This window comes from Cyprinus carpio, chromosome B12 (genome assembly GCF_018340385.1).
Source record: "Cyprinus carpio isolate SPL01 chromosome B12, ASM1834038v1, whole genome shotgun sequence".
NCBI classification, from domain to species: Eukaryota; Metazoa; Chordata; class Actinopteri; order Cypriniformes; family Cyprinidae; genus Cyprinus; species Cyprinus carpio.
This window is the reverse complement of record NC_056608.1, coordinates 19,868,527-19,891,451: the sequence shown is the minus strand read 5'-3', so window position 1 is coordinate 19,891,451 and position 22,925 is coordinate 19,868,527. Positions and strand designations below refer to the sequence as shown.

The window sequence follows — 22,925 nt, the reverse complement described above, 5'->3', positions numbered from 1 at the left end:
ACGAGCGTGACCGTTCCTCAGTCGAACTGACAGGTGGGCGGAGTCTGCCCTGCCCATCCTGCATCCTATTGGTTACAGACATGCAAATTACATGCGCTCGGGAAAGGTTTCTGGAACCTGATTGGACCGCGACATGTCAGTAACTTCAGGTGACGTCATTCTGAAGTTAGATGCAAGGCACACACGTGTGAGCTACTAGTGCTATGAAAGTTTATCAGAATTTCACAAATCATTTGAAGCAAACGCTGGATTAAAAAAAAAAGAAAATGTAAAATTTTACTTTTAATAATTAATACATTTAGATTCAAAACAAACTAAAGATATAATTCAAATGGACTCCTCTAACATAGTCATTTAAAATTCGCACTAAACTAATTCTCAGACTAGTAACTGTTTACATATCGACAAGGAGCTTTACATATGCGCAAGGATTTTTGGAGAGCGGCGCGTGCGAACTCTAATCCACCTTTGATGCTCTCAAGCTCCAAACTCTGCCTTATTTTTTGATGGCAAGACGGAATAATGGCAGTCTAGTATGGCTGTCTCTTCAGCTCATGCCATCCCTGGACCGACATGGCATTTAGCCGCGTCTTTCCGGACCCTCCGTCCAAGAGCATCTTTAAGACCTTCGCGCTCATGTTGCTGTCTATAGTCACGTCTTTATACTTTCTCCACTGCCTCACGGAGCGATGCGGGACCTGTATACCCACAGAGAGAAGAGAAGCGGGTCCGGTGGAGGCATTTTACGCCTCGAAACTTAAAGATTTTGAGTCGCTGAGGAGAAAGAGACTTCTTCAGAAATGGACCGTGATGAGGCACCACAGCTTGATCCACCGGCTCGAAAGTGTCCGTGAGGGAGGTTTAACGTTACCTGTTATTGATGCTGACAGACACGTTTTGCAGGCGCACGTAAAGATGTCAAACTCTTTGGATGTAGACTTGGAGACCGGAGAATCGTATTTTGATACAGGTAAACTTAGTGCGTTAGGTGAGGGCAGTAAGAAGCTGCCTCAGGCGATCATCATCGGCGTGAAGAAAGGCGGGACGCGCGCGCTGCTGGAGTTTCTGCGCGTGCATCCAGATATTCGCGCGGTCGGAGCCGAGCCGCACTTCTTCGACCGTAACTATGACAACGGAATGGACTGGTACAGGTAAGTTACATTTCCATTATGACGATGTGCCTAGTTTACACGAAAGCTTGAAAAGACATGCGCTATTGTTATTAGATGTCTAATAAATAAATAAATACGTTCTCTGGTGACCTTGGAGAAGAAATATTAGCATTATCATAATCTATTATCTTTTACATCTGAAGTAATGTAATAATGTATAATTGTATAAAATCATATTATTAATAATAATAATTTATTAGTAGTTGTATTATTATTTAATTTTGCTGTATGGAAGGTCAACAAGTGATTAAAAAAATAATAAAATAAAAACGAACAGTACACACAAGCCGAATCTAAATGTTAGCCTACTCTGTAAATATAGAAGTAGAATAATATATATTTGATAAATTTTGTAATAAAAAGAAAAAAAAAAATATTTGTTGAGTTCACAGTTTTGTTCATTCAAACAAATGTAAATTATATATATATATATATATATATATATATATATATATATATATATATATATATATATATATATATATATATATTATATAAATGCAAATAAAACCATCCCTTTTGATTGAATAATACTGTATTAGCAGTATTAACATTAATAATTGAAACGCTTCACACTAATTGCTGTAGCTTTTTCCTAAGTAATTAGTAGACTAAAAGTGTAATAGCCCAAATCTCATCTGCTCATTTTAAAATCAGTTCCTCATTTGGAAAGTTTCTCTTTCTATTGAATTTTTTGGTATTTTGAAATTGCAGAAAATTAAAGGGAGAAATCAAGCTAAAAAGTATCCTCACAATATTACATAATGCACATAGCCGTTTAAGGTCAATATTTTTTTATTAAATATAATAAAGAAATTAAAAAACGTGCAAGAAGCTATTTTTTACTCACTAGAAGATAATAAAAAAATCCCATTAAACTTTTTTTTTTTTTTTTTACTACTTTTCATAATTGTTTTAAGATTTAATTAACTTTTTACCTAAGAAATGCAGATTTAATGATAAAATCTATGAAACTGAGTCTATGGAAGTGTGAGACACTGAATGAAAGTGTTTTCTGTGTTTTCTTTTGACACACACACATTTGTATTTTTTTTTTTAAGAAACACACACACACTTTTACATTTATGCATTTAGCAGATGCTTTACTTACAGTGCAATCAGGCTATACGTTTTTTTATTTATTTTTTTTTATTTTCTTTTTATTATCAGTATGTGTGTTCCCTGGGAATTGAACCCACGACCTCTTGCACTGCTAACGCAATGCAATACCACTGAGCCACAGGAACACTTACTAAATGATATAAGAAAAACACCTTTTAGCATTTTTTTTGATGTGCTTTTATATGTACTGTATGTTTTCTGCATCTATATGGTGGGTGATAGTGTGTGTGTGTGTGTGTGCGTGTGCGTGTGTGTGTGTGTGGTTCATTCACATATCTTCAGGCTGCTGTTAGAGTTTCACAGCTTGTCTTTTGCTGCTCAGAGTAATGGGGCATATCAGACATCGCAGCTCTGTTATTAAGAGGGATTATGGCCATAATGAAAGGTTACCTGTCTGTCTCCGCAGGTATATTTCACCACCAGATTTAGTTAACATACCGGGTCATGCAAAAGTGCAAAGGCAAACTTGTCCTAATGCTGTCTTTCCCGCCCCTCTCTTCTAGATTTCCGGACTTTTTTAATTTGCCGAAAATATAGATAAAAAGAAACAAATAAATACAGAAATCCTTAAAAACAACAACAACAAAAAAAAAAAAAAACGTACTTCTTTTATCAATGTGCAGTCTCTCTTTTCAGCATCACTCTTTCACACCATTCTATTCATTCTTTGTGCTTCGTTATATCCATGAGGATCCGATCCCATCCATCCAAAAGAGTTGCCAGGATTCTTAGGAATGCGATACAAGGCTCGAAAAACAGGCCTGGTAGTCGTAAACCCTTCATCTTTTAGAAAGGAAGGGCCCTTAATTTAAAATGGCACAAGAAAACAATAACTGCAACATTAAAATGATTTGCTTGAACAACAGCATGTGCCAGATTACTCATCCGTTTACAGTATGTCTGCGTGTACTGTGTACTTTTTTTTAAACACTGCAATAAATGTGTTTAAAAGTGTGGCCCATCAGGTAAAATGAACAAAAAGTGAGTGGAATAACTAAGCTAGCAGAAAATATTAAGAAGCGTGATTTACTTGAGCCAAAACACAACTGTGGATGGGTGTCAACTTTCTACAAGACAGGAAAAAATAAAGAAATAAACTAAGCAGCCAATGTTTTTCTCTCACTCTCTTTTCTCAAACGAGCTGAAAGACATTTCCTGAATATATGCACAAGGCGTGACAGTTTGATGGATCTGTGCAAATGTCTTAAAAATAAAGAAAACAAACATAAAATTACTTTTGCGGCATAAATTCTCACCCTTTGTCAAGCCCTCTGGGAATAATTGCGTTCTCCCGACCGCTGAAGTTATGAATGGGCTCTGTTTTTTTTTTCTTTTTTCTCCTTGCACTAATCACTGTGTCCAATTTGCTGGAATTATGTGACTCTTTTCAGGCTAGGCTCTGAATGTTTAAACACAGAGACTTCCATCTGCAGGGATGAAGGTCCTTTGTGTGTCGTAATGGCTGATACGGAGACTGTGAAGGAATCACACAACTTTGCTTCTCTGTGGGAATGTGAGACGTGTGTGTGTGTTTTGTCAATTAAGTTGCTCGTGTCCAGTTGGTCGTATTGGTGGCGCAAAATGTCTGAAGAAAAATCTGAAAATCAAGATGTGCTATGTATTTTCTATACTGTTTTCAGCAGTTTGTCAAAGAACTAAATGAAAAAGTAATTGTAATGATGCCAGACTGCATCTGTGCTACTACAAATATCAGTGTTGTGGTTGCTTGTCAAAACATTACTCACCCATCTGCAGTCAACATCGCAACAGTGAAATCAGACACGCAGCCAGAACATCTGTGAGAGGTAAAACACGGCATATTAGATTATATAATATTATGAAAAAGTAGGCTTTTTCTTTGGGCTACCAAAGAACCCTTTTTTAAATTATTGACAGTTCATCGGCTCACTGTCAGCTAAAACAAAACGTTTCTCTGTCTTGTGCTGAGACAATGCCACTTAAACACCAATGCTTTTGTTATGGAAATCTGTTCTGCAAGTCCAAAAAGAGATCATTTAAAAGGCTTGATGTAATGGGAAGTCTTTGCTTAAATGAAAATATGTTACAATCAAGGCTTCTAAAATGACCCTTCCAAAAACCTGTTGTGTCCAGGGATGTGTGTGTTATTGATTAAATGGCTAGTTGCGCTACATGTCAGAATTGGACCATCATCTGTAATAAAATCATGAGACCTTTACCACTGGTCTCCAATACCTGACTTATCCAGTAGATACTGTATTCCATAATTCCCAGTTGTGGAGGAGTAGACACTTTAAAGAGTGTGTGTGTAATATAGTAAACTTTCCAGTCACATTTTACCTTAGTCTACCATTCAAAAGCTTTAGGTTGGTAAGATTTTCAGATGTTTTTGAAAGAAGTTTCTTATGCTCACCAAGGCTGCATTTATTTGTCCAAACATACTGTACAGTAAAAACAGTAATAGTGTGAAATATATTATTAAAATTTAAATTAAGTTTTCTATTTGAATATATTTTAATATGTAATGTATTCATGTGATGGCACAGCTGAATTTTTTATAAATGTTGAAAACATTTGTGCTATTTATTTTAATTTTTTGGTGGAAACTGGACTCTTTTTGTGAAATAGAAAGTAACATAGCGGTAACATAATGTAAAAGTCTTTTTGCATCTTTCTAAATAAATCTCTTAACTTTTTTTTTTTTTTTTTTTTTTGAAAGGTTGTACATTTATTAAGCTTTACAATGTATTGATAACTAATGCAGGGCCCAAAACCATATGAACAATTACACCCCATTCAAAGTGCGGAACAAACACTGTAACATCACCAAATAAAGTTGTGATACAACATCTTTGAAATATTACAGTATTTTGTTTTTGGTATTGCACTAATAGTCATACGCACTGAATTAGTTTTGTTCATAAATTACTTGGGCCACTTTACTTGCGGTAAATTGTATACTTCCTTTTAATTATAGCATTGTTTTATATGCGAGGAAATTAAGTAATTACACATCTGGAGAGCCTGTACGCTTATGTTTCTTTGCACTCTTCCCCCTTGGTAGCCCCTGCGGTGAGGGCTTCTCTCAAGTGGATTCAAGGAACGCATATCAAAGCGTAGCCACTCAAACTACATTAAAACCTCTTTAAAATTCAAGCTGGTAAATGTGGAAAAATCCTAGGCCACACATCTGAAGAAATTTCTTTAGGACTTCTCATTTTTCTCCTTAAACTATCCTAAGCTGAAGTTTGCATTGTGCAAATAAACTAGTTAGCAAGCGCTCCAAATCTCTCTGAACATTAATAGTATTCAAAGCAACAGACTTTGACTTGTAAAGATGGTTTGTGATTAAGTGGGAAGCAGGCTCTAAAACTCGCCTCTGTTTGGAGCTATAGACACATCTCTTTTATCACAGGTGTTGTGGAGAAGGTTTTGGAGGACCTGTGAAGAGGCTGGCTGGCCATTTGGCAGAGGGTAGTGTGAACTTTGTTGGAATAAGGGGAATGTTCTTGAGCGATACATGGCACAGACTTCTTGTTCTTGTACACAGAACATGGTGTTCGCTTCACACTGGCAGACACAGCCTGTGGTTTATAGTGGAGTGGCAAAGTTCCTGGGAAAATAAAACCCCTGTGTTAGTGGAAATACGGACAGATTCACATGAGTACAGTAAAAACTGACAGTCAGTAACATCTACATTTGCATTCAACAAACTATTATACATGTGGGCTGGTGGAATATTTCAAAAAGAGTTGTCTGAGCCCAGCATGATCTCATTAGCATTCAGATATCTGTATGTAAAGCTTTATAAAAAAAAATAATAATAACAAAAAGGTTCTTTATTGGTTGCTATTGTTCCACAAAGAACCTTTAACATCCATGGCACCTTTCTATAAAAGGTTATGGCACGAAGTATAGTGGAAAAAAATCTGGGATGAAAAAATCAGATTAAGTGTTTTAAAGAAAAAGCAACAAAGTTCTGAATCTCTGTTTAAAAACCCCCCTGTTAATAATAATAATAATAATTAATAATCACCAAGAGTCGGGGGCGGAAAAAAGAATATGAGACGCGTCACGCTCAACAATGTTACCAGTAGCCCTTGCGTGCTTGTCTACTAATATATTTAAAAAAAAAAAAAATGCAGTTTGTTTGAGTATCAATAAAATATCGTCATATTTGAATGACAACATTCATTTTCCCCGTCAACATACATAAATTGCACAAAGCAAGGAATTATCATCAAAGCTCCACAGGTAAATGATAATTAAATAATTAATTTAACTGCATACATTATATATCCAATAAACCCAAACAGAAGATTCACAAACATATTTAAGTTGACCAAAAGTTGTATGCCTCTAAAAAGGTTAAAAATACATAAGTGAAAAAATGCACACACTCAAAATTGCTATTGTGCTAGTTCTGCATCTTATATAAATACCAACGAGATTTTTTTTTTTGCTGAACTTAAGGTGCAAGAAAAACACAATAGAGCTTTATTATTAGAACCTTTATTATTAGAAATCCTATGCAGTCGCTCACCTGCTCGCACACACACCTGCATGTGCTTTATTGGACTAGTATAATGTTTTCTACCTGAGCCAGCCTTGGGGCAGGTTGTACTGTAATGTTGTAGCGCTAGGATGACATAAGCCAGCTGGGACATGAGATCACACTGAACAAAGAGACCCCTTTGCTTGTGTGGAGGCCTTTGATCTGGTTTGGCTAGGGGCACCGCTGTGACATGTTCGCTCAAGTTACCGCAAATACACTGAGAAACACTATCATCTCTCTCTGCAATTCTTACTCAGTTCAGACAGTTAAACAGCATAATTACAATCTTCCAAACACTTTTCGATAACTGCAGGTATGCTGATCACATTTCGCTCAAAGCATTTCCTTGATAAACACACTGTTACCAGTGTAAAATTGCACATGTAATCATACTCCTTGACTAAAATGGACTAAAAGTGGACTTTGTTTATTTTGTAGTGCAAGATGCCAACGACTAAAGCTCGAGCCAAGTTAGAGCCTTGTGATTTGCAATGAGACACTGAGAGTACAAATGTGCTTGTTTGCGTGTGTGTACAGACGTGGGTCACTGGAAGGTTCAGACCTTTTATGTAGGTCATGTTTGGAGGTGAGAGGGGTCAGTAACTGGATCTGAAAAGTGTAGGACTTCAGGAGGGTGAAAATTAAAGTCGGGGTACAACTGTGTGAGGGAACTCGAGAGGTCTCTTAACTCTTGTTGAGGGAATGTGTGAGCATGCAATCTGATATACACAGATAGACTATGGCTGGTTGCCGCCAACTACCTCATAATGCAATAGACCAGGGTTTCCGTTGTCCGGTAATTACCGGACATTGGCCGGGAAAAAAATTAAATGTCCGACAAAATTAAATCTCTCCGGTCAAATTGTCAGATTAAAACTGCCTAATAATCCCGGCCCCGCCCCCCTAACACAATCTGAATCGACCGTTTGAAAGTTTTTAAACAACATCGCATGTTGCATTTCAAATAAAGCGCACGCTATAATATAGACCTAAACCACGAACTATTGAGAGATGTTTCAAATATGGCCAGGCCCAGGCAGACTAGCCTTAAAAGTTTTTTTCAGAGGCCAGACGCGAAGGAGGATACTGAATCAGGAACGCCTGAAGCCTCAGATGTCCAGAGCCAGACAGCTCCGCCACCACCGGACAAAAAGCCGAAGTGTAGAATGGCTAAGATGTGAGGTAGTTGATGGTAACGAAAAAATTTTCTGTTCGCGCTGCGAAAAGGCAGGACGACGCAACGGATTCACAAGAGGGTCGAATAATTTGAGAATGTCTGCTCTCATTGAACATAGTCAGACCAATGACCATGTTTTAATAAAAAAACAATTGGTTGATTAACGCCAATCGGACGTTCATGTTTTTTTTCCGTCTATTTGAAAGTTAGGCTAATAAACATGTTGCATATACGGGCTGATTATGTCATTTTTTAAGTTACATAAACTGCTTTCAGTTTTCCTCAACTTGACTAATTAAGAGGCGATATTTGACCGGCATATCATCAAAATGTCCGGAAAACGAAACCTCTGCCGGTCACTTTGACCGGCACCATTTTTTCCTAGCGGAAACTCTGCAATAGACATTGCGATATATATATTGGGATGAATCATAATGTCATAATAGAGTCAGGATTAAAACTTCTTGTCAGGATTGAGAAACTTCTTGCATATTTTGCTTCACTTTTGTACGCTAATTTCAATATGAACACTTATGACATGATTCTTCATTATCTGAACTGTAGGAAAACATTTATTTAAAAAATTTAGATTTTGAGTTTTTCTCACAGACATAAGCATACTGAAAATAATTATGTTTAATATGTTTGCAAGCCATGTGAAATCTTGGTAATGGGCAAAAATTTGTAGATTTTTATTTATTTTTTTATTTTTTATCGTAAAAGTTTTCCCTAATTAAAGAGAAAAATTTAAGAAGTTTAATTGAAAAGTGTTGCCCGTTAAGCATAAGCAGCGTTAGGTTGTTCATATACACACTTCTTGACTAATATTATACCTTATTATTTTATACAGTAGTTTTGTCATTACTTGAACTCTAGAAATTTATATAAATGTAAAAATAAACAAACAAATAAAGCCTAAAATAAGACTTTCATAAAAGGACCTGAACTATCAAGACAAAATAAATAAAAAAAAAAAAATAAAAAAAAAAAAAAAATAAATAAAAATAAAAACTAACACACAAAATACTTAATCCCTTCCCACTCCTATGATCCTTTTTATTGATGTTTTATTTTTTGTACATTGTTGTACATAGACACATATTATGTATAATATAATATAATATAATATAATATAATATAATATAATATAATACAATATAATATAATATGTTAATCTATATAATATAATAGACTGGACATCTGTCCAAGGTGTTTCCCCATCCATGACTATATAGACAACAAGCAGTTTAGGAAATGGATAATATAATATAATATAATATAATATAATATAATATGATAAATATAATATAATATAATATAATATAATATAATATAATATAATATAATATAATATAATATAATATAATATAACATAATATAATATAATATAATATATTATATATAATATAATAATAAATATAATATAATATAATAGACTGGACATCTGTCCAAGGTGTTTCCCCATCCATGACTATATAGACAACAAGCAGTTTAGGAAATGGATAATATAATATAATATAATATAATAATATATAATATAATAATATATAATATAATATAATATAATATAATATGTTAATCTGCATAAAAATATAAACATGGTGATACAAAGACCTGAAGTATAAATGAATTTCAAAAAAAATTACACTGCGTTATATTTACTATATATTTTGATTATGACAGTCCTAATACATAAACAATACTACCACATATTTTATACCCTCACACACACACACAAACAAGCACACATACAACAAGTGTCTTATGACTTTCTCTACAGAACACACATTGTGTTAACCCCCTCAAACACACACACGCAAACACTCTTAAGCAGCTGATCCCCAGAGCCATTTGGGGGGCCAGGGCACAGTGCTGGCTGTCAACAGCTGCCTGAAAGGCATTCTGGGAATCCAGCCCCCAGTGGGCACTGAAGAGAGCGAGCAGGTGTAGACTGCTCCCCAGACACCTTCACACACACACACACACACACACCAACCTGATGCCATTATCTGCTACAGCTCCCTCACAACCTGAACACAGCTCAGCAGGACAAACATTTGCATCGTTCAGTACTAAGATGAGTACAAGCAGGTTTTGATGAGAAGTGGAAAATGGGATTGACGATTCGCAGGTTACAGGTCACAGAGAGCATCTCTAAAGGGCGAGAGATGTTGGCCGTGAGCGTGACCCATGTGCAGACACAGATGGGAATGCAAGGGATCGGTTACTCACAAGTCGGGTGTCATTACACTTGTTTATTTTGTTCGATTCATGCAAGCTTTGATCACAAGAAAACGGTTAGGGACTATTTTTAACTACAGAGTTAGTGTCTAGGTAATCTCAGCCTCAGACGTCAAAAGTGGAAACACTTCAGGAGTTTTGAAGTCGTCATCGGACTGGTTGAATTATACAGAATTTCTGGGAGACGTCTGTGTCGCGTTCTTTAACGTTCCACCTGGAAACAAAGATGCCGTGCCGCCAAACCCCCTCACGAAAGAAGAAACCCGCCGTGTTTACAATTGTGACGACGAGCGCTTATCAGGATCAACTAAATGCTGGATTCTCAAAAGTATGTAAAATATTTAAAGTTTGCAGCACAGAATCCTTAAAATACGTATCCTTTTACACACCTGACTGTTATTGTGGCGACATTTCCACGCCCCGAAACGTGCCACTGAACGAAACGAATTGTGATCGGTTGTTTGACATGTTGGTCAAACAGCTTTATGGGTGGGCCTTGGCCAAAGAAAGCTGCCATGGATTCCAGACCTTCAGCCATCAGTCTGAAGGTTTGCCTACGCGAGACTAGTGACTAGGCGACTTTTTATGTTATGGCACAGCAAAGAAGTGCAGAAAGACACTTACACGTCTAAAAGCTTCATTCACGTCACTCTCGAGACCAGCCTGCAACAAATAATTCATCTTTTAGAAGAAAATAATTCACACAAATGAAAAAGAGTCATCATTTACCCACCCTCAAGTAATTTCTAACTCTAATGACTTATTATTCTATGAAGAAGAAAATGTGATTTTTTAATATTCTGGTCACTCTTTTCAATGTAATAAAAATAAATTAAAGACTAAGGCTGTCAAAGTGAAAAATGACAGACAAAAAAAAAAAATAAAAAAAATAATTGCATCATAAAGTATCTTAACTCTTTTATTAAGTTAGTGGATTCAATTAAATTCACTAAAAATCAAACAGGTGTGAGGTAAAAACATCAAAACATGATTTAAAACTGTTTAAAAAAGGCTTTAAAACCTGTAAATATTATAAACAGTATTGTATTTTTTACAAAATAAAAATAAGTAGCATGGGAAAATACTTTTTCTTCATGCTTTCTGCAGACAGTAAAGCACAGCTGTAAAAGATCTAACCAGACATTGCATGTAATTTTACAGTAAAATTCTGTTAATTGTACAGCTGTTAAATGTAAAAAAAATTAACAAATCAATGTATAATTTACAGTTAAAAACATTTGACTGATATTCCCAGAATTCCCTTTGTTACACTTCACATTTGAAAGTATTTTGTTTAAATAATCTTGTCTCTTAATAGTTTTTGTTATCAGTTATGTACATTAGGGTTTTATATTACATCTTCCGTTGTTTAATGAATCTTTATCACATTATTTAAGTGTTGTGTGTTACCATGATGGTGTTTTGTGTTTGAGTGAATTACTCTGTGCACCTTCTATATATTAGTATATACTTCAGCTTGTGGAAAAGCAACTTGTGATGAACCATTTTTCAGTATTTTTTTTTTTTTACAAAATTATTCTTGCAACCACAGCTGTCAAAATTATATGTAACTATGGATTTTTTTTTACAATGTACAAAGTAATACAAGTTTGGAATAGCATGAGGCTGAGTAAATGACAATAGAATTTTAAATCTGGGGTAAATCATTTCTTTAAGTGTTTACATCTGCAGTGATTCAGACTTACAAAGTGACTGTTTTCAATAAAAGTTAGTCATTTACGTGACATGAGCAACAGTTACTCATGTGATCTACCTTCTAAAACAGTTGGATACTCATGGAGAAACCTGTAGCCAACTAACAACCAAAAGTACCGCATAGTCACAATGCAACCTCTGCAATTTAATCTGATTCTTTAACACATGTGAATTACTGCGTATCCATACACAAGCTACAGGAGACAACAAGTCTTGATAGCATACGTTAACAGCAGCTGCATTTGCTTAATCTTGTTTTGCCAATGAAGACGTCTCTTGAATATTTTCATCTAAGTGGAGGCGTTTTATTGCCACAAAATCGTGAAACCTCCACAGATAAACACAGCAATTTATTCAACGAGCTCTTAAGGGCATGTCTGTGAATGTAAATTTTTGTTTATTTGCTCTGGGCATTGTGGAACTACACTGGTTGATGTTTTTGTACATTTTAAAGCAAACTAACCCGGGGTGGTTCTCAGTGTATCAACTGAAGCAGCTCAAAATTTCAGCGCTTCCAGCAATTTAGAGTCATTTCACCTTCCTGTGCACAGATTCCTCACTCTTTCCCTAGAAAAACCTTGAAAGTGGTACCAAAGTGCTATCCTGTCATAAAGAAGTTGAAATAGTACACCAAACACTTGGCAGTAGAAGTGCATGTGGGTTTATGTCCGTGCAGAGCCTGCAGGAACAATGCAAAAGGAGTCTGACAATATAAAGGAGCCGCTGATGTCTGTGAACTAGACCCAGCAGTTCTGAACAAAACTACCCGCAAAAAACAACTACAATAGATCAATCTTGCAAAAGACTGCATGCGAGCAAAGCTGTTGCTAAAGCGAGCCAAAAGACGGTACCGAGAGCCGACACAAAGAGAGAGCGAGAGGGGTGTTGTGGGTAAATGATGCATGGCAAGAGCACATACGTGTTACGGGCCTCAATGGGGCGGAATGGTGGAATAAACCCTCTCCGTCGCATGATGGATTTCACTTTCCCAGCACACAGGCAACAGCTTTATCACAGGAAAGGGAGACAGCAATTTTCCACCCTAAAACAGACATGAGAGAGAGAGAGACAAACCATAGTTCCTTTTCCATTCTGAAATAACTGTTAAAATGGTTTAAATGAGCAAAAATCAACACTTTCCCAGCATGATGATATTAATAAGTAACATTTATTATTTATAAACTTGAAATGCAAACCCATTATAAGTACTTATTCCATTCGTGAATCCAGCACAAATTCCTCTTTTAAAATGCATAAGTCTTTTCTTGCGTTTTTGGCATACTTTGTTCACATTTGAAATATTACAAGAGCTCTTTTAAATTATACGTTTGCACTAGTGTTGATGTGGTTTCTATTGTTAGGTCTTTAACACTGTGGGTGTCCTGAGAGCTGCTGTGTGTAATGTGCGTGTTATCTTTCCATGTGACCCATGCCAGCAGTACAAACCATGCCAGTCCTGTGGTGTCCCTATGCCACTGTGAATCAGACAGAAAACAAGACAGAGAGAAGGGGGAGAGAAAAATGCCAAGTGAAAAATGTAATCGTGTGTGTGTCAGCCCAGTTTAACCCATTCTCTCTTCTTCTGCCCGTCTGCCAGGCCTGCAAGCTCTGAAAGAAAAATAGAGACCAAACCAAACCAAACAATCAAAGAAACACATCTAAAAGAAATCTATTCCCAACTTCTTTAAGACATTGATGGTGCATTCATATAATATCAGAATTACTGTAATAAGGACTTTCCAAACTGAAAAAAACATTTAATTATTTGTCTCAGCATTACATTATTCTACTTGACAGTTCATCACATAAAACAATTAAAATGACAGCTGTTTTAAAAGATGAAGACCGATATGTAGTAACCTCTATATGTATTATATTTTTATAGCTGATGTTACCTAATGTGCTTTCTTATTTCTTCAATAATTTACAAGTGAATATATTTAATGTACTATTTTTTATGAGACACACACAATAAGTCATTTATCACAGAGGCAACAATATTCATAGTACACAATGACAGATTTATAAAAAAGGCAGCTTAGGAAATAGCATAATAGAAATAAAATAAAATAAAATAAAATAAAATAAAATAAAAATATAGCTGCCAGCAGCAATTATGGGGCCAAGCACCACAGAAGCAAACGTCAGACCAACTTCAGCAATGAGTAATTAAAACCATTTTAAGATGATTTTAGTCAAAATGGCTGAAACATAAATTAATCCATAACTTTAAGCCAGCATGGTCCGAAGATGATCTGAGTCAAACAGTTTAGGAGGAGTTTGAAAAAGTAAGTTTAAAACATAAAGCAAAATGGCGGAAAGGAAGTTCTGCCAACTAGGGTAAAATTGGTATCTATGTTGTCAGCATGAAATGTTTTGAGATCAGTTTTATTACAATAGGCTAATGTAATAAAAAGTTATAAGCATTTTGGGAAATGTCATTATTAATGGACAATGAATGGTTTACTACTCTTGACCAGTAGGTGGCGCTGTTACCAAAATGATGGGGCCTGGTCAGTGTGAGGTGACAATGGCACATGCAAAGTTTGGTGTTAATATGTCAAAGCTTTGCAGATATACAGGCTCAGATGCAGTTTGGCATCTTTCCAGCAAATTCGTTGATGCACTAAGCGATAACTGTTTCGTATATCGACACGAAACCCATAACTTTTTGCCAGCTTGGTCAGAAGATGATCCGAGTCAAATTTGGTGAAAATCGGACTAACAATCTAGCGGGAGTTCAAAAAAGTAGGTTTTCAACATGAATCAAAATGGCGGACAGGAAGTTCAGTCAATTATGGCAAAATTGGTATCGAAGTTCTTTGCTTGATCCAAGGAATCTATCAACATCAGTCAATAAACTGAAGTAAGCAAAATATATTAGCATTTTTTAAAATTTCATTATAACTTTTGGCCATAAAAGTAGCGCTGCACCAAAAACTTTTGAATACTGTCAGGTCATGGTGCCAAAGACACATATCAAGTTTTGTAATGATATGCCAATGTTCAAAATGGCCGACACACAAAATGGTTGACATGGGAAAATTGGGTATGGTTCGACTCTGCATCATGCACTGAATCTAAAGAGATCAGTTTTCATATCAAAAAAATCAATTCTTCATATCAGTTTTTGATTTTTGGCCAAACCATTCACAAGTTATAAGCAAAGTAGTCTCAGGTCATGCTTGTTATAACACACACCAAGTTTGGTATCAATATGCCAAACCATTGTGAAGATATAGCCTCACATCCATTTTGCGTGCTATTCGTAGAATTTGTTTATATATTTTTAGAGAATGGTTTGACAAATCAAATTCCATAATTTTTTGCCAGCATGGCCTAAAGGTGATCAGAGCCAAATTTGGTGAAAATCAAACCGTCTAAGACAAGTTTGAATTAAAAATAACGAAAAAAACTAAACCTTGCGATTTGACTCGGCATGAGCCAAGGATTCAGAAGAAAAAAAAAATTTCCTTCTGTGTCTAACAGTTAAAAACGTTATTAGCATAAACATGAGTGAAATGAGTGACAAGTGGTGGCACTAGAGAGTTTGAGTTAGAGACTCCAGATTTGCTATGGTTAATGTTGAGACTGCCCTCTACCAGTGTGCCATATTTCACAACTTTCCCACAAGTGGTTCTATGTGCTGCTATAGACTCAAGAGCGAAAGAAGAAATGGAAGAAGAACAAGAACAAGAAGAAGGCCAACGGATACAATAGGTGTCTACGCACCTTCGGTGCTTGGTCCCTAATAATAGGAATGCCAACAGATACAAAAGGTGCCATCGTACCTTCGAGTCATGTCGGTGACCAACAAATTGGGATCCCTACCAAAAGGCCATGGATGTTGCCTCTTCCAGTGTCTTGTGTGAGCCTCCTGCGCCCCTTTTTGGTGTAGGCTGGGGTTAGCAACAAGAAGGCTAGTCACTCTTGTCGTAGCACTACTCACTCAGTGAGATTGGATAACACTGGGAAAACATACCCATTCCACTTGGAACCGGAATGTTGCAAAAGCCATGAGGTGAGGTGCCATGAGCCATCACCCTTTAGGATGCAGCACTTCTAGTGGAGTGAGCTCACAACCTGAACGGGCAAGGCACACCCTGTGCCTGATAAGCCAGGGTGATGACATCCACTACCCAGTGGGCCATCCTTTGCTTGGAGATGCATCACAGACAAAGAGCTGATCTGAGGTCCTGAAGCTGTGTGTCTGGTCTACGTACCATCTCAAGGCTCAGACAGGACAAAAGCAAAGCTAAGGCTGGCTCTGCCTCCTCCGGGGGCAGTGCTTGCAGGCTCACTATCTGATCCCTGAAGGAAGTAGTGGGCACCCTGAAGCAGCACCAGTGGTGTGACTGCTGTTGCAGCTGCTATATGCCCCAGGAGCATCAGAAACTGTGAACCAGTCATCAAGGTTGTTGAGAATGCGAATGCCCTGCTCTCTCAGGGCAACTGTTGTGAATACACGGGGTGACCGGCAGCCCGAAGGGCAGGACCTTGTACTGATATTCTTGTCCTTTGAATATGAACCGCAGGAATGGCCTGTGGTGCGGAAGGATTGAAACATGAAAGTACGCATCCTTCAGGCCGATCGCTGCAAACCAATCTCGGGGACGGATGCACCCGAAGATGCGCTTCTGCATGTGCATCTTGAACAGTAGCTTGTAAAGGGCCCGGTTCAACACACGTAGATCCAAGATTGGTCGTAACCCACCGCCTTTTTTGGGTACATTGAAGAAAGGGCTGTAAAACCCTGTCTTCATATCGGCTGGAGGGATCTGCTCTATCGCATCCTTCGCCAGTAGGACTGGGATCTCTGCACGCAAGACAGGGGCATCTGCAGCCTTCACTGAAGTGGATGCCCCTGAACTTGGGAGGACTCCTGGTGAACTGAATCTCATAGCCGAGTGAGATTGTCCACAGAGTCAAAGAGACAGGCTGGGTAGTGCTACCAGGCACCCAGACAGCGTACAAGTGGGACCAGCGGGACCACAGATGGACCAGCGGTAACACCGATGTACCCGCGGAGGGGCAGCGAAGTGGAACGTGGGGACCCGGCTTGTGGGCGGACCAAAGAGGCGTCTGAGTGTGCAGTGCAAGGCTTACCTGGTTCCATGGTTTGGCAGAGGGTGTGTGATTAGGGCCTTTGATGAGTGAGGATGAGTGTGGCCTGTTGCTGGTCCGTCCGCAACTCTCCATGCCCTCTTGGGACCCAGAGAGAGAGAAAACCGCCTCTTTGTCCAGATTTTTTGAAGCAAAAGATTCTCCACCCAGCCCTCCTCCTGGGGAGAGGTAAATTCACCATCTCCCGAAGACTAGTTCTCTCTCTCTCTGGGTCGCCCGTCCCAGGGCCTCTTGCTGTTCCGCCCACCTCTTGCTGTTCCGCCCAGGTTTGAAGGGGAGCTGTACGGGTGAGGCGGCCTGCCTACGCCCAACTCCACTGTGCTGCTTGGCTGAAGGCTGCTGTGGATGTGTCATGGTAGTGGGGATGGGAGCAGGGGGTGGTCCTCGGCGGATGGGTGAAGGCAGCAGCTGCCCCTCGGGGCAGGTTGTGTCGGATCGTATCAGTCTGCTCCTGTGCAGCTAAGAACTGCTGGGACATGTTCTCGACTGTGTCGCAGAAGAGGCCAGTCTGGGACACAGGGACCTTGAGGAACCAAACTTTGTTGGCGTCCCTCATGTCGACCAGACACAGCCAGAGGTGACACTTCTCGACCACAAGTGTGGACATCGCATGACCCAGAGAACTCGTGGTGACCTTCATCGCTCGGAGCGCAAGGTCAGTTGCGGTTTGGAGTTCTTTCATAACTTCCAGATCATGACTACCCTCGAGCAATAACGCAGATGAATATTCCTCTCTAGAAAGCTCCGGGCTCAACCTCCGATGCACCGACTGACATATGGTCATCAATAGGAGCTCCAAAGGATACTGCTGGTATGCTCCTTGTAGAGGACCCAGCACGTTCCACTGGCAGCTTAAATGGTTGCGGAGCACAAGAGGAGCGATGGTAAATTGCCGCACGGCCAACACCAAGAGCTCCAAAGAGCGCGCTGAACTCATTCAGTCTTTTCTCAAAGCGTAGTCAGGAGCAAAACGATGTGATCACTCGGCTTTGAAGCGAAAAGCTGAGTATGCATTGCACCTGCTGCCTAGTTATACTCGTGCTGTGATCAGCGGCAGCTGGATGCAGTCATCGTATCCCAATGTACATAGGCTCATTAAGTTTATACTCGAAGTGGATTGGTCTCTCTAAGCGAGATCCCAATTCATTGGTCACCGACATGACTCAGAGTGACCGACTGAAAGGGAACTAGCAATTCTGAAGGCAATCACCAAGTTCCCATAATTACGATAATTCTAACAACTCTTGAAAACCATATTAATTTAGTAGCTAATACTATCAATTAACACAAATTTGCTAAGTCTTACATCCATAAGACAAGCCTTGTCATAATTCTGCTGTATTTCCCAATCACATGCAACACAATCCACACTATGTGCACATATTGATTTTCTTCTTAGCCAGTGATGTGTTCGTGGCAGATTGTTTTGACAGTAGAAATGAATTTGGGAAATGTATCATGGCATTTTCTGTCTAATCCAGTGTTACAGAAACATGCACGAAGACCCGCGTACACCACAGCCCCAGTAACAGACACTTGAGGGTTGGCAGTCTCAGCCCAACTGGGCTGATCTCCCACACAAACACACAAAACAGAGAAAAAGAGAGATGTCTGTGGTAAAGAAAGACATCATACCTCACATGTGAATGCTAGACACTCTGTATTAATCCTTATTCTTGCGGTGAAATCTCTCAGGTGGCCACAGTCTCTGTAAACATACAAGCACTGTTAAATACTGCACAAAGTGCAATAAACCATGTTTAGGTGTTTAAGGTGTTAGTCTGAATAGCATAATCCCAACCACAATATCCGTAGATTTATGACACAAAATTAGCAGGTTGGGATGATCCAACATTCTTTCCGTTGTTCTTCAGTATTCCGCATTCGTTTCAAAAGATGATCCCTGTTGTGATTTAAAGAGTCTCATAATTCCCTGCACACTTTTCACTGGACTGATCCAATAGATGTTCTTTTGGAAATAATTCACCATCCAAACATAAAACATGAGCTTTTTGTGCTTAGCATGTTTGTTGAATTCATTCATCCTTTTTATGAATATACATTCAGCCAGATGCAAGCTTGTCCTTACTAGCTGTTACGGCAAGCAGACAAATCAGTCATCAGGAGAGAGTGACCTGCTCTGGCACCGGAGCGCTGATGAATGAAGCCCGCTGGCAGAGCTTGGCTCTTTTGCATAAAGATAGAGTGTAGGCCTCTGAACGGCATGTGATGGATACTGTAAGCACAGACTCCTCTGACGAGGTCCAGTAATTTAATGAGTCCCAAACTGAACACTTCTAATTGCTACTGGAACCAGCCCTAAGTCGCCATTAAACAGTCTGGAGGAACTTTGACAGAACGCAGTGTCTAAGTGATGGAGGAGAAGCACTTCTTTGCTTGTTTTGCTTTCTTGTTCATGAAAAATAAATCATTTATGGGGCATCGATTAGGCTGACAGTAAAGTGAAAAAAGGTGCTGTATTTGTTGAGAAACAGAGCAAGCAGGACAATACCAAAGGGAAGGATTAAACACTAAGACTGATTTCTGCTTACTTTAGTTATAGGGTTTCCACATTTTCTGACCAGCGAATTTCCATGATTTTCCAGCCATTTCTTAGTCACAGATTTTTAGAAATCATTTTCCAGAGATCATACTTACAAAGTCTAAAACAGTTAGAAAAATGTATATAGAGCATAGACATTTCCATGACTTTTCCAGTCATTTGAGATTTGAGAAAAAAATTTTTTAATTATTGCAGTCACAAAGTGTAATTTCTATCCTAAGAAAAAATTATATACTGTATACTACAGAAATGCCCATGACTTTTCCATGACCTTTTAAGATTTTATTCATTTCTATGAGTTTTCCAGTCACACTTTTGGAATTTCTGATATTTCCTGGTTTTCCAAGTGTATAACTTCTATTGCAATATTTTCTTTGAGTGTCCCAGTGTTTTCAAGAAATAACAACATGGGATGGGATTACCTGTTTGTTTGTTTGTACAATGGAAGACAGGAGAGTGTTTCTGCAGTGTTTTTGAAACTAGTCTCTTATGCTCACCGAGGCTGCATTTATTGATTAAAAATAATAATATTACAATTTAAAATAACTATTTTCTATTTTAATATATTTTAATATGTAATTTATTCATGTGATGGCATTATGCTAGTCTTCGCTGCCACAAAATCCTTCAGAAATCATTCTAATATGCTGATTTTGTGCTCAAGAAACTCAAATTTATTGTCCTTAATGAATAAAAGTATTCACTTCTTTTAACAAAATAAATAAATAATAATAAGAATCACTGGCCAGTGACTTTTTGAACTATAGTGTAGTTAAAAACTACTAGCTGCATTTGAAATTAATTCATTTCAAATTTCTAATTTGTTTAGTGGAGTCAAACAAAAGTCAAATGGAAACCACTAGCTTATAGGACCTCGCCTACAAGCCTTGAACATTTAATAACACTCAGACTAGTATAGTATATCTATGTCATTCTTTTGAGAGTGAGTGTGGCAGCATATTTAAAGAGCTTGGACAGATGAGACAGGAAGAGAGTGTTTTTAATGACATCCTCCCGAAACAGTACACCCTGAGAACTGCGATGCCTCTGAGGTCCTTAAAATCTCTCATTCCTTCATCCTCTTGAGAGACACAACCTTCAGCTACTGTCCCAAGTAATGATGTTTCCCCTGTATCTGGTTAATAAAAGTAGTTAGTACTTGAAAAACATCTTGCTGTTTAAATGTTGACTCCAATTCACTGTTCAAGTGGTCTCAAAATGTATTTGGACATTTTAGCCACTTAAAAAAGTATGAATGTAAAAATAAAATAAAAAGAACAGAATATGAAGAGAACTGAGAAAAGCCCGAGTTTCATTTGTATTCAGATGCCTTTTTCTTTTTTATTTTGTTATCTAATGCACTGAAGTAACAGTAAATAATAACTTTAGTAGAAGGTAAGGGACCATAAGTCAAAAAATGAATCTGTCAGCCACTTGTAAATTATCATGCTCTACTGCAGTGCTGAGAATGATCAGTTTGAGAGGCAGTGGTCTTTTCTTATCCACATTAGTTTATCAAATTCACAGAACTCAAGTTATATTTAGCCATAGTCTTCTGGAAGTATACATTACTCCTCATTTTATCTCTGAGGAGGAAGTTTCAAATCCTCCTTTTGTTCAGAGCAAGAGACCTTTGGGAATACAGCTTGGAAGAGCGCTGTACAGTAATATGGAGATTTATGTCCACTTTTAAAAATCTCTCAGATCACTTCCTGTTTCCTCCCGCTGTTTACTGTACACAGGCGGACCATTGTGGGAAATTTATTTTCATTTGCTTATCACCTTAATTGAGGTCTCCCAGAGTTTCCGAAACAACCATAATTCCATTACACAAACTATTTTGAGACATTTTATTAACTCAAATGAGGCTTGAAGCCCTCCCACCACACCTAATGTCACTCTGAGCAGCACACAAACAATCCCACACATCAATGCTCTGACGTCTGGCCAGATCAGACCATCAGAGCCTTAACAACCTCCGCCATTCAGAGAGGAAAGAGCAGCAGACTCAGAAGTCCTGTCTAGATATTGGTGCTTCCAATCCCTACAACTATAACTAGAAAACCTCTGACCCAGACCCTTATTTTTCTAGTTTATGCATGGCAGGCAATAAAACGGGTGTGGAAAAATCTCATAGACTGGAATCCAGACTTGACGTGAGTTCTTCTGATGTATCCCAGAAAGCAACCACCCAGAATACCCTTGCAACGCCCTAGAAGCCATCCAGAATACCTTCACACCACATTCATCACACTATCATCGTGGCGGTGAGTTTTGCACAGATAAGAAAATCTGTAATACAGAATATTTCCTACCTGCTTCATTTCTTTTAACATCTGGAGAAATTTAAACCTCTCCTGGGTGTGTGAAGGAAGAAGGCTGCTCTGAAGGCATTGTTCGAAAATCTCAAAATGTGCTTAGCCTTCTACACAACCATGAGACATGAAATGATGTATTGTTAATACTGCAGTGTATTTCATTAGAGAGATAAGTGAAATATGTGCTGGGCTGGCTGTATTTTTCTGTGCTGATCTCAGAGACGACACATCTGTTTTCATCAGAGATTCAGTTATTCTGCAATAATCATTGGAATCTTTTTAATCTAATTCTTCTTAATAATTTGGACGGCATAGCTGAGCAATGCATTTCATTTTAAACAGGGACTGGAGATATATAATATCACAGTGGATTAACTGTGAATCTTTGATGGAAATGTGCCATTTGAAATTCGTATACGTATATACAGTATAAACTGTCAAATCAAAGCTGATTTTTTTTTTTTGTGCTCACTGCAGTTTTTATGGATATATGCTAAACCCATGTTATGTTACTATGCTATATTGATTATAAGTTACATGTTGGGTAGGACACAGTATTTATAATTTGTAAGTTATAAAATATTAGTATGTAGTATTACAACTAAAGCTATTAAAAATGCTTTTGTTAACTAAAATAAATCTGAAATAAAATAAAAAAAGTACAAAATAATAATAATAAAAAAAAACATTTAAAGAAATTAGAAATGCCTTGGCAACTAAAATAAAAAATAAAATACATAAATAAAAGCAAACAAAATATACAAAAACAAAACCACAACATTACTAAAACTTAAACTAAAATTGAAAATATAAAAATAAAAGCTAATTCAACATGAATAAATACTGCAACAGTATATAAATTTACGTTGTTCCAAACCCACAGGAAATTTTTTGTGAAATGCAAAAAAAAAAAATAATAAAAAAAAAAAAAAAAAAAAAAAATTACCATACAACGAGA

The 22,925-nt window shown here is 37.7% G+C and overlaps 1 protein-coding gene and 1 long non-coding RNA gene across 2 annotated transcripts in view; one reads left to right on the top strand and one right to left on the bottom strand.

The window, feature by feature from the left end:
• The first annotated feature begins 211 nt into the window (after window positions 1-211).
• si:ch211-216b21.2 (heparan sulfate glucosamine 3-O-sulfotransferase 3A1) overlaps window positions 212-22,925 on the top strand; it is a 43,042-nt gene continuing 20,328 nt past the window's right edge. Inside the window, exon 1 of the mRNA XM_042735922.1 lies at window positions 212-1,151. Within this exon, the coding sequence (XP_042591856.1) occupies window positions 574-1,151 (578 nt within the window). The 5' untranslated portion in view covers window positions 212-573. The remainder of the gene's footprint in view (window positions 1,152-22,925) is intronic.
• On the bottom strand, window positions 5,657-18,812 carry LOC122139268. Its single transcript, XR_006156165.1, has 3 exons — window positions 18,722-18,812; window positions 12,882-13,004; window positions 5,657-5,886 (listed from the first exon to the last, which is right to left on the bottom strand). It is a non-coding gene; the product is annotated as an uncharacterized LOC122139268 (long non-coding RNA).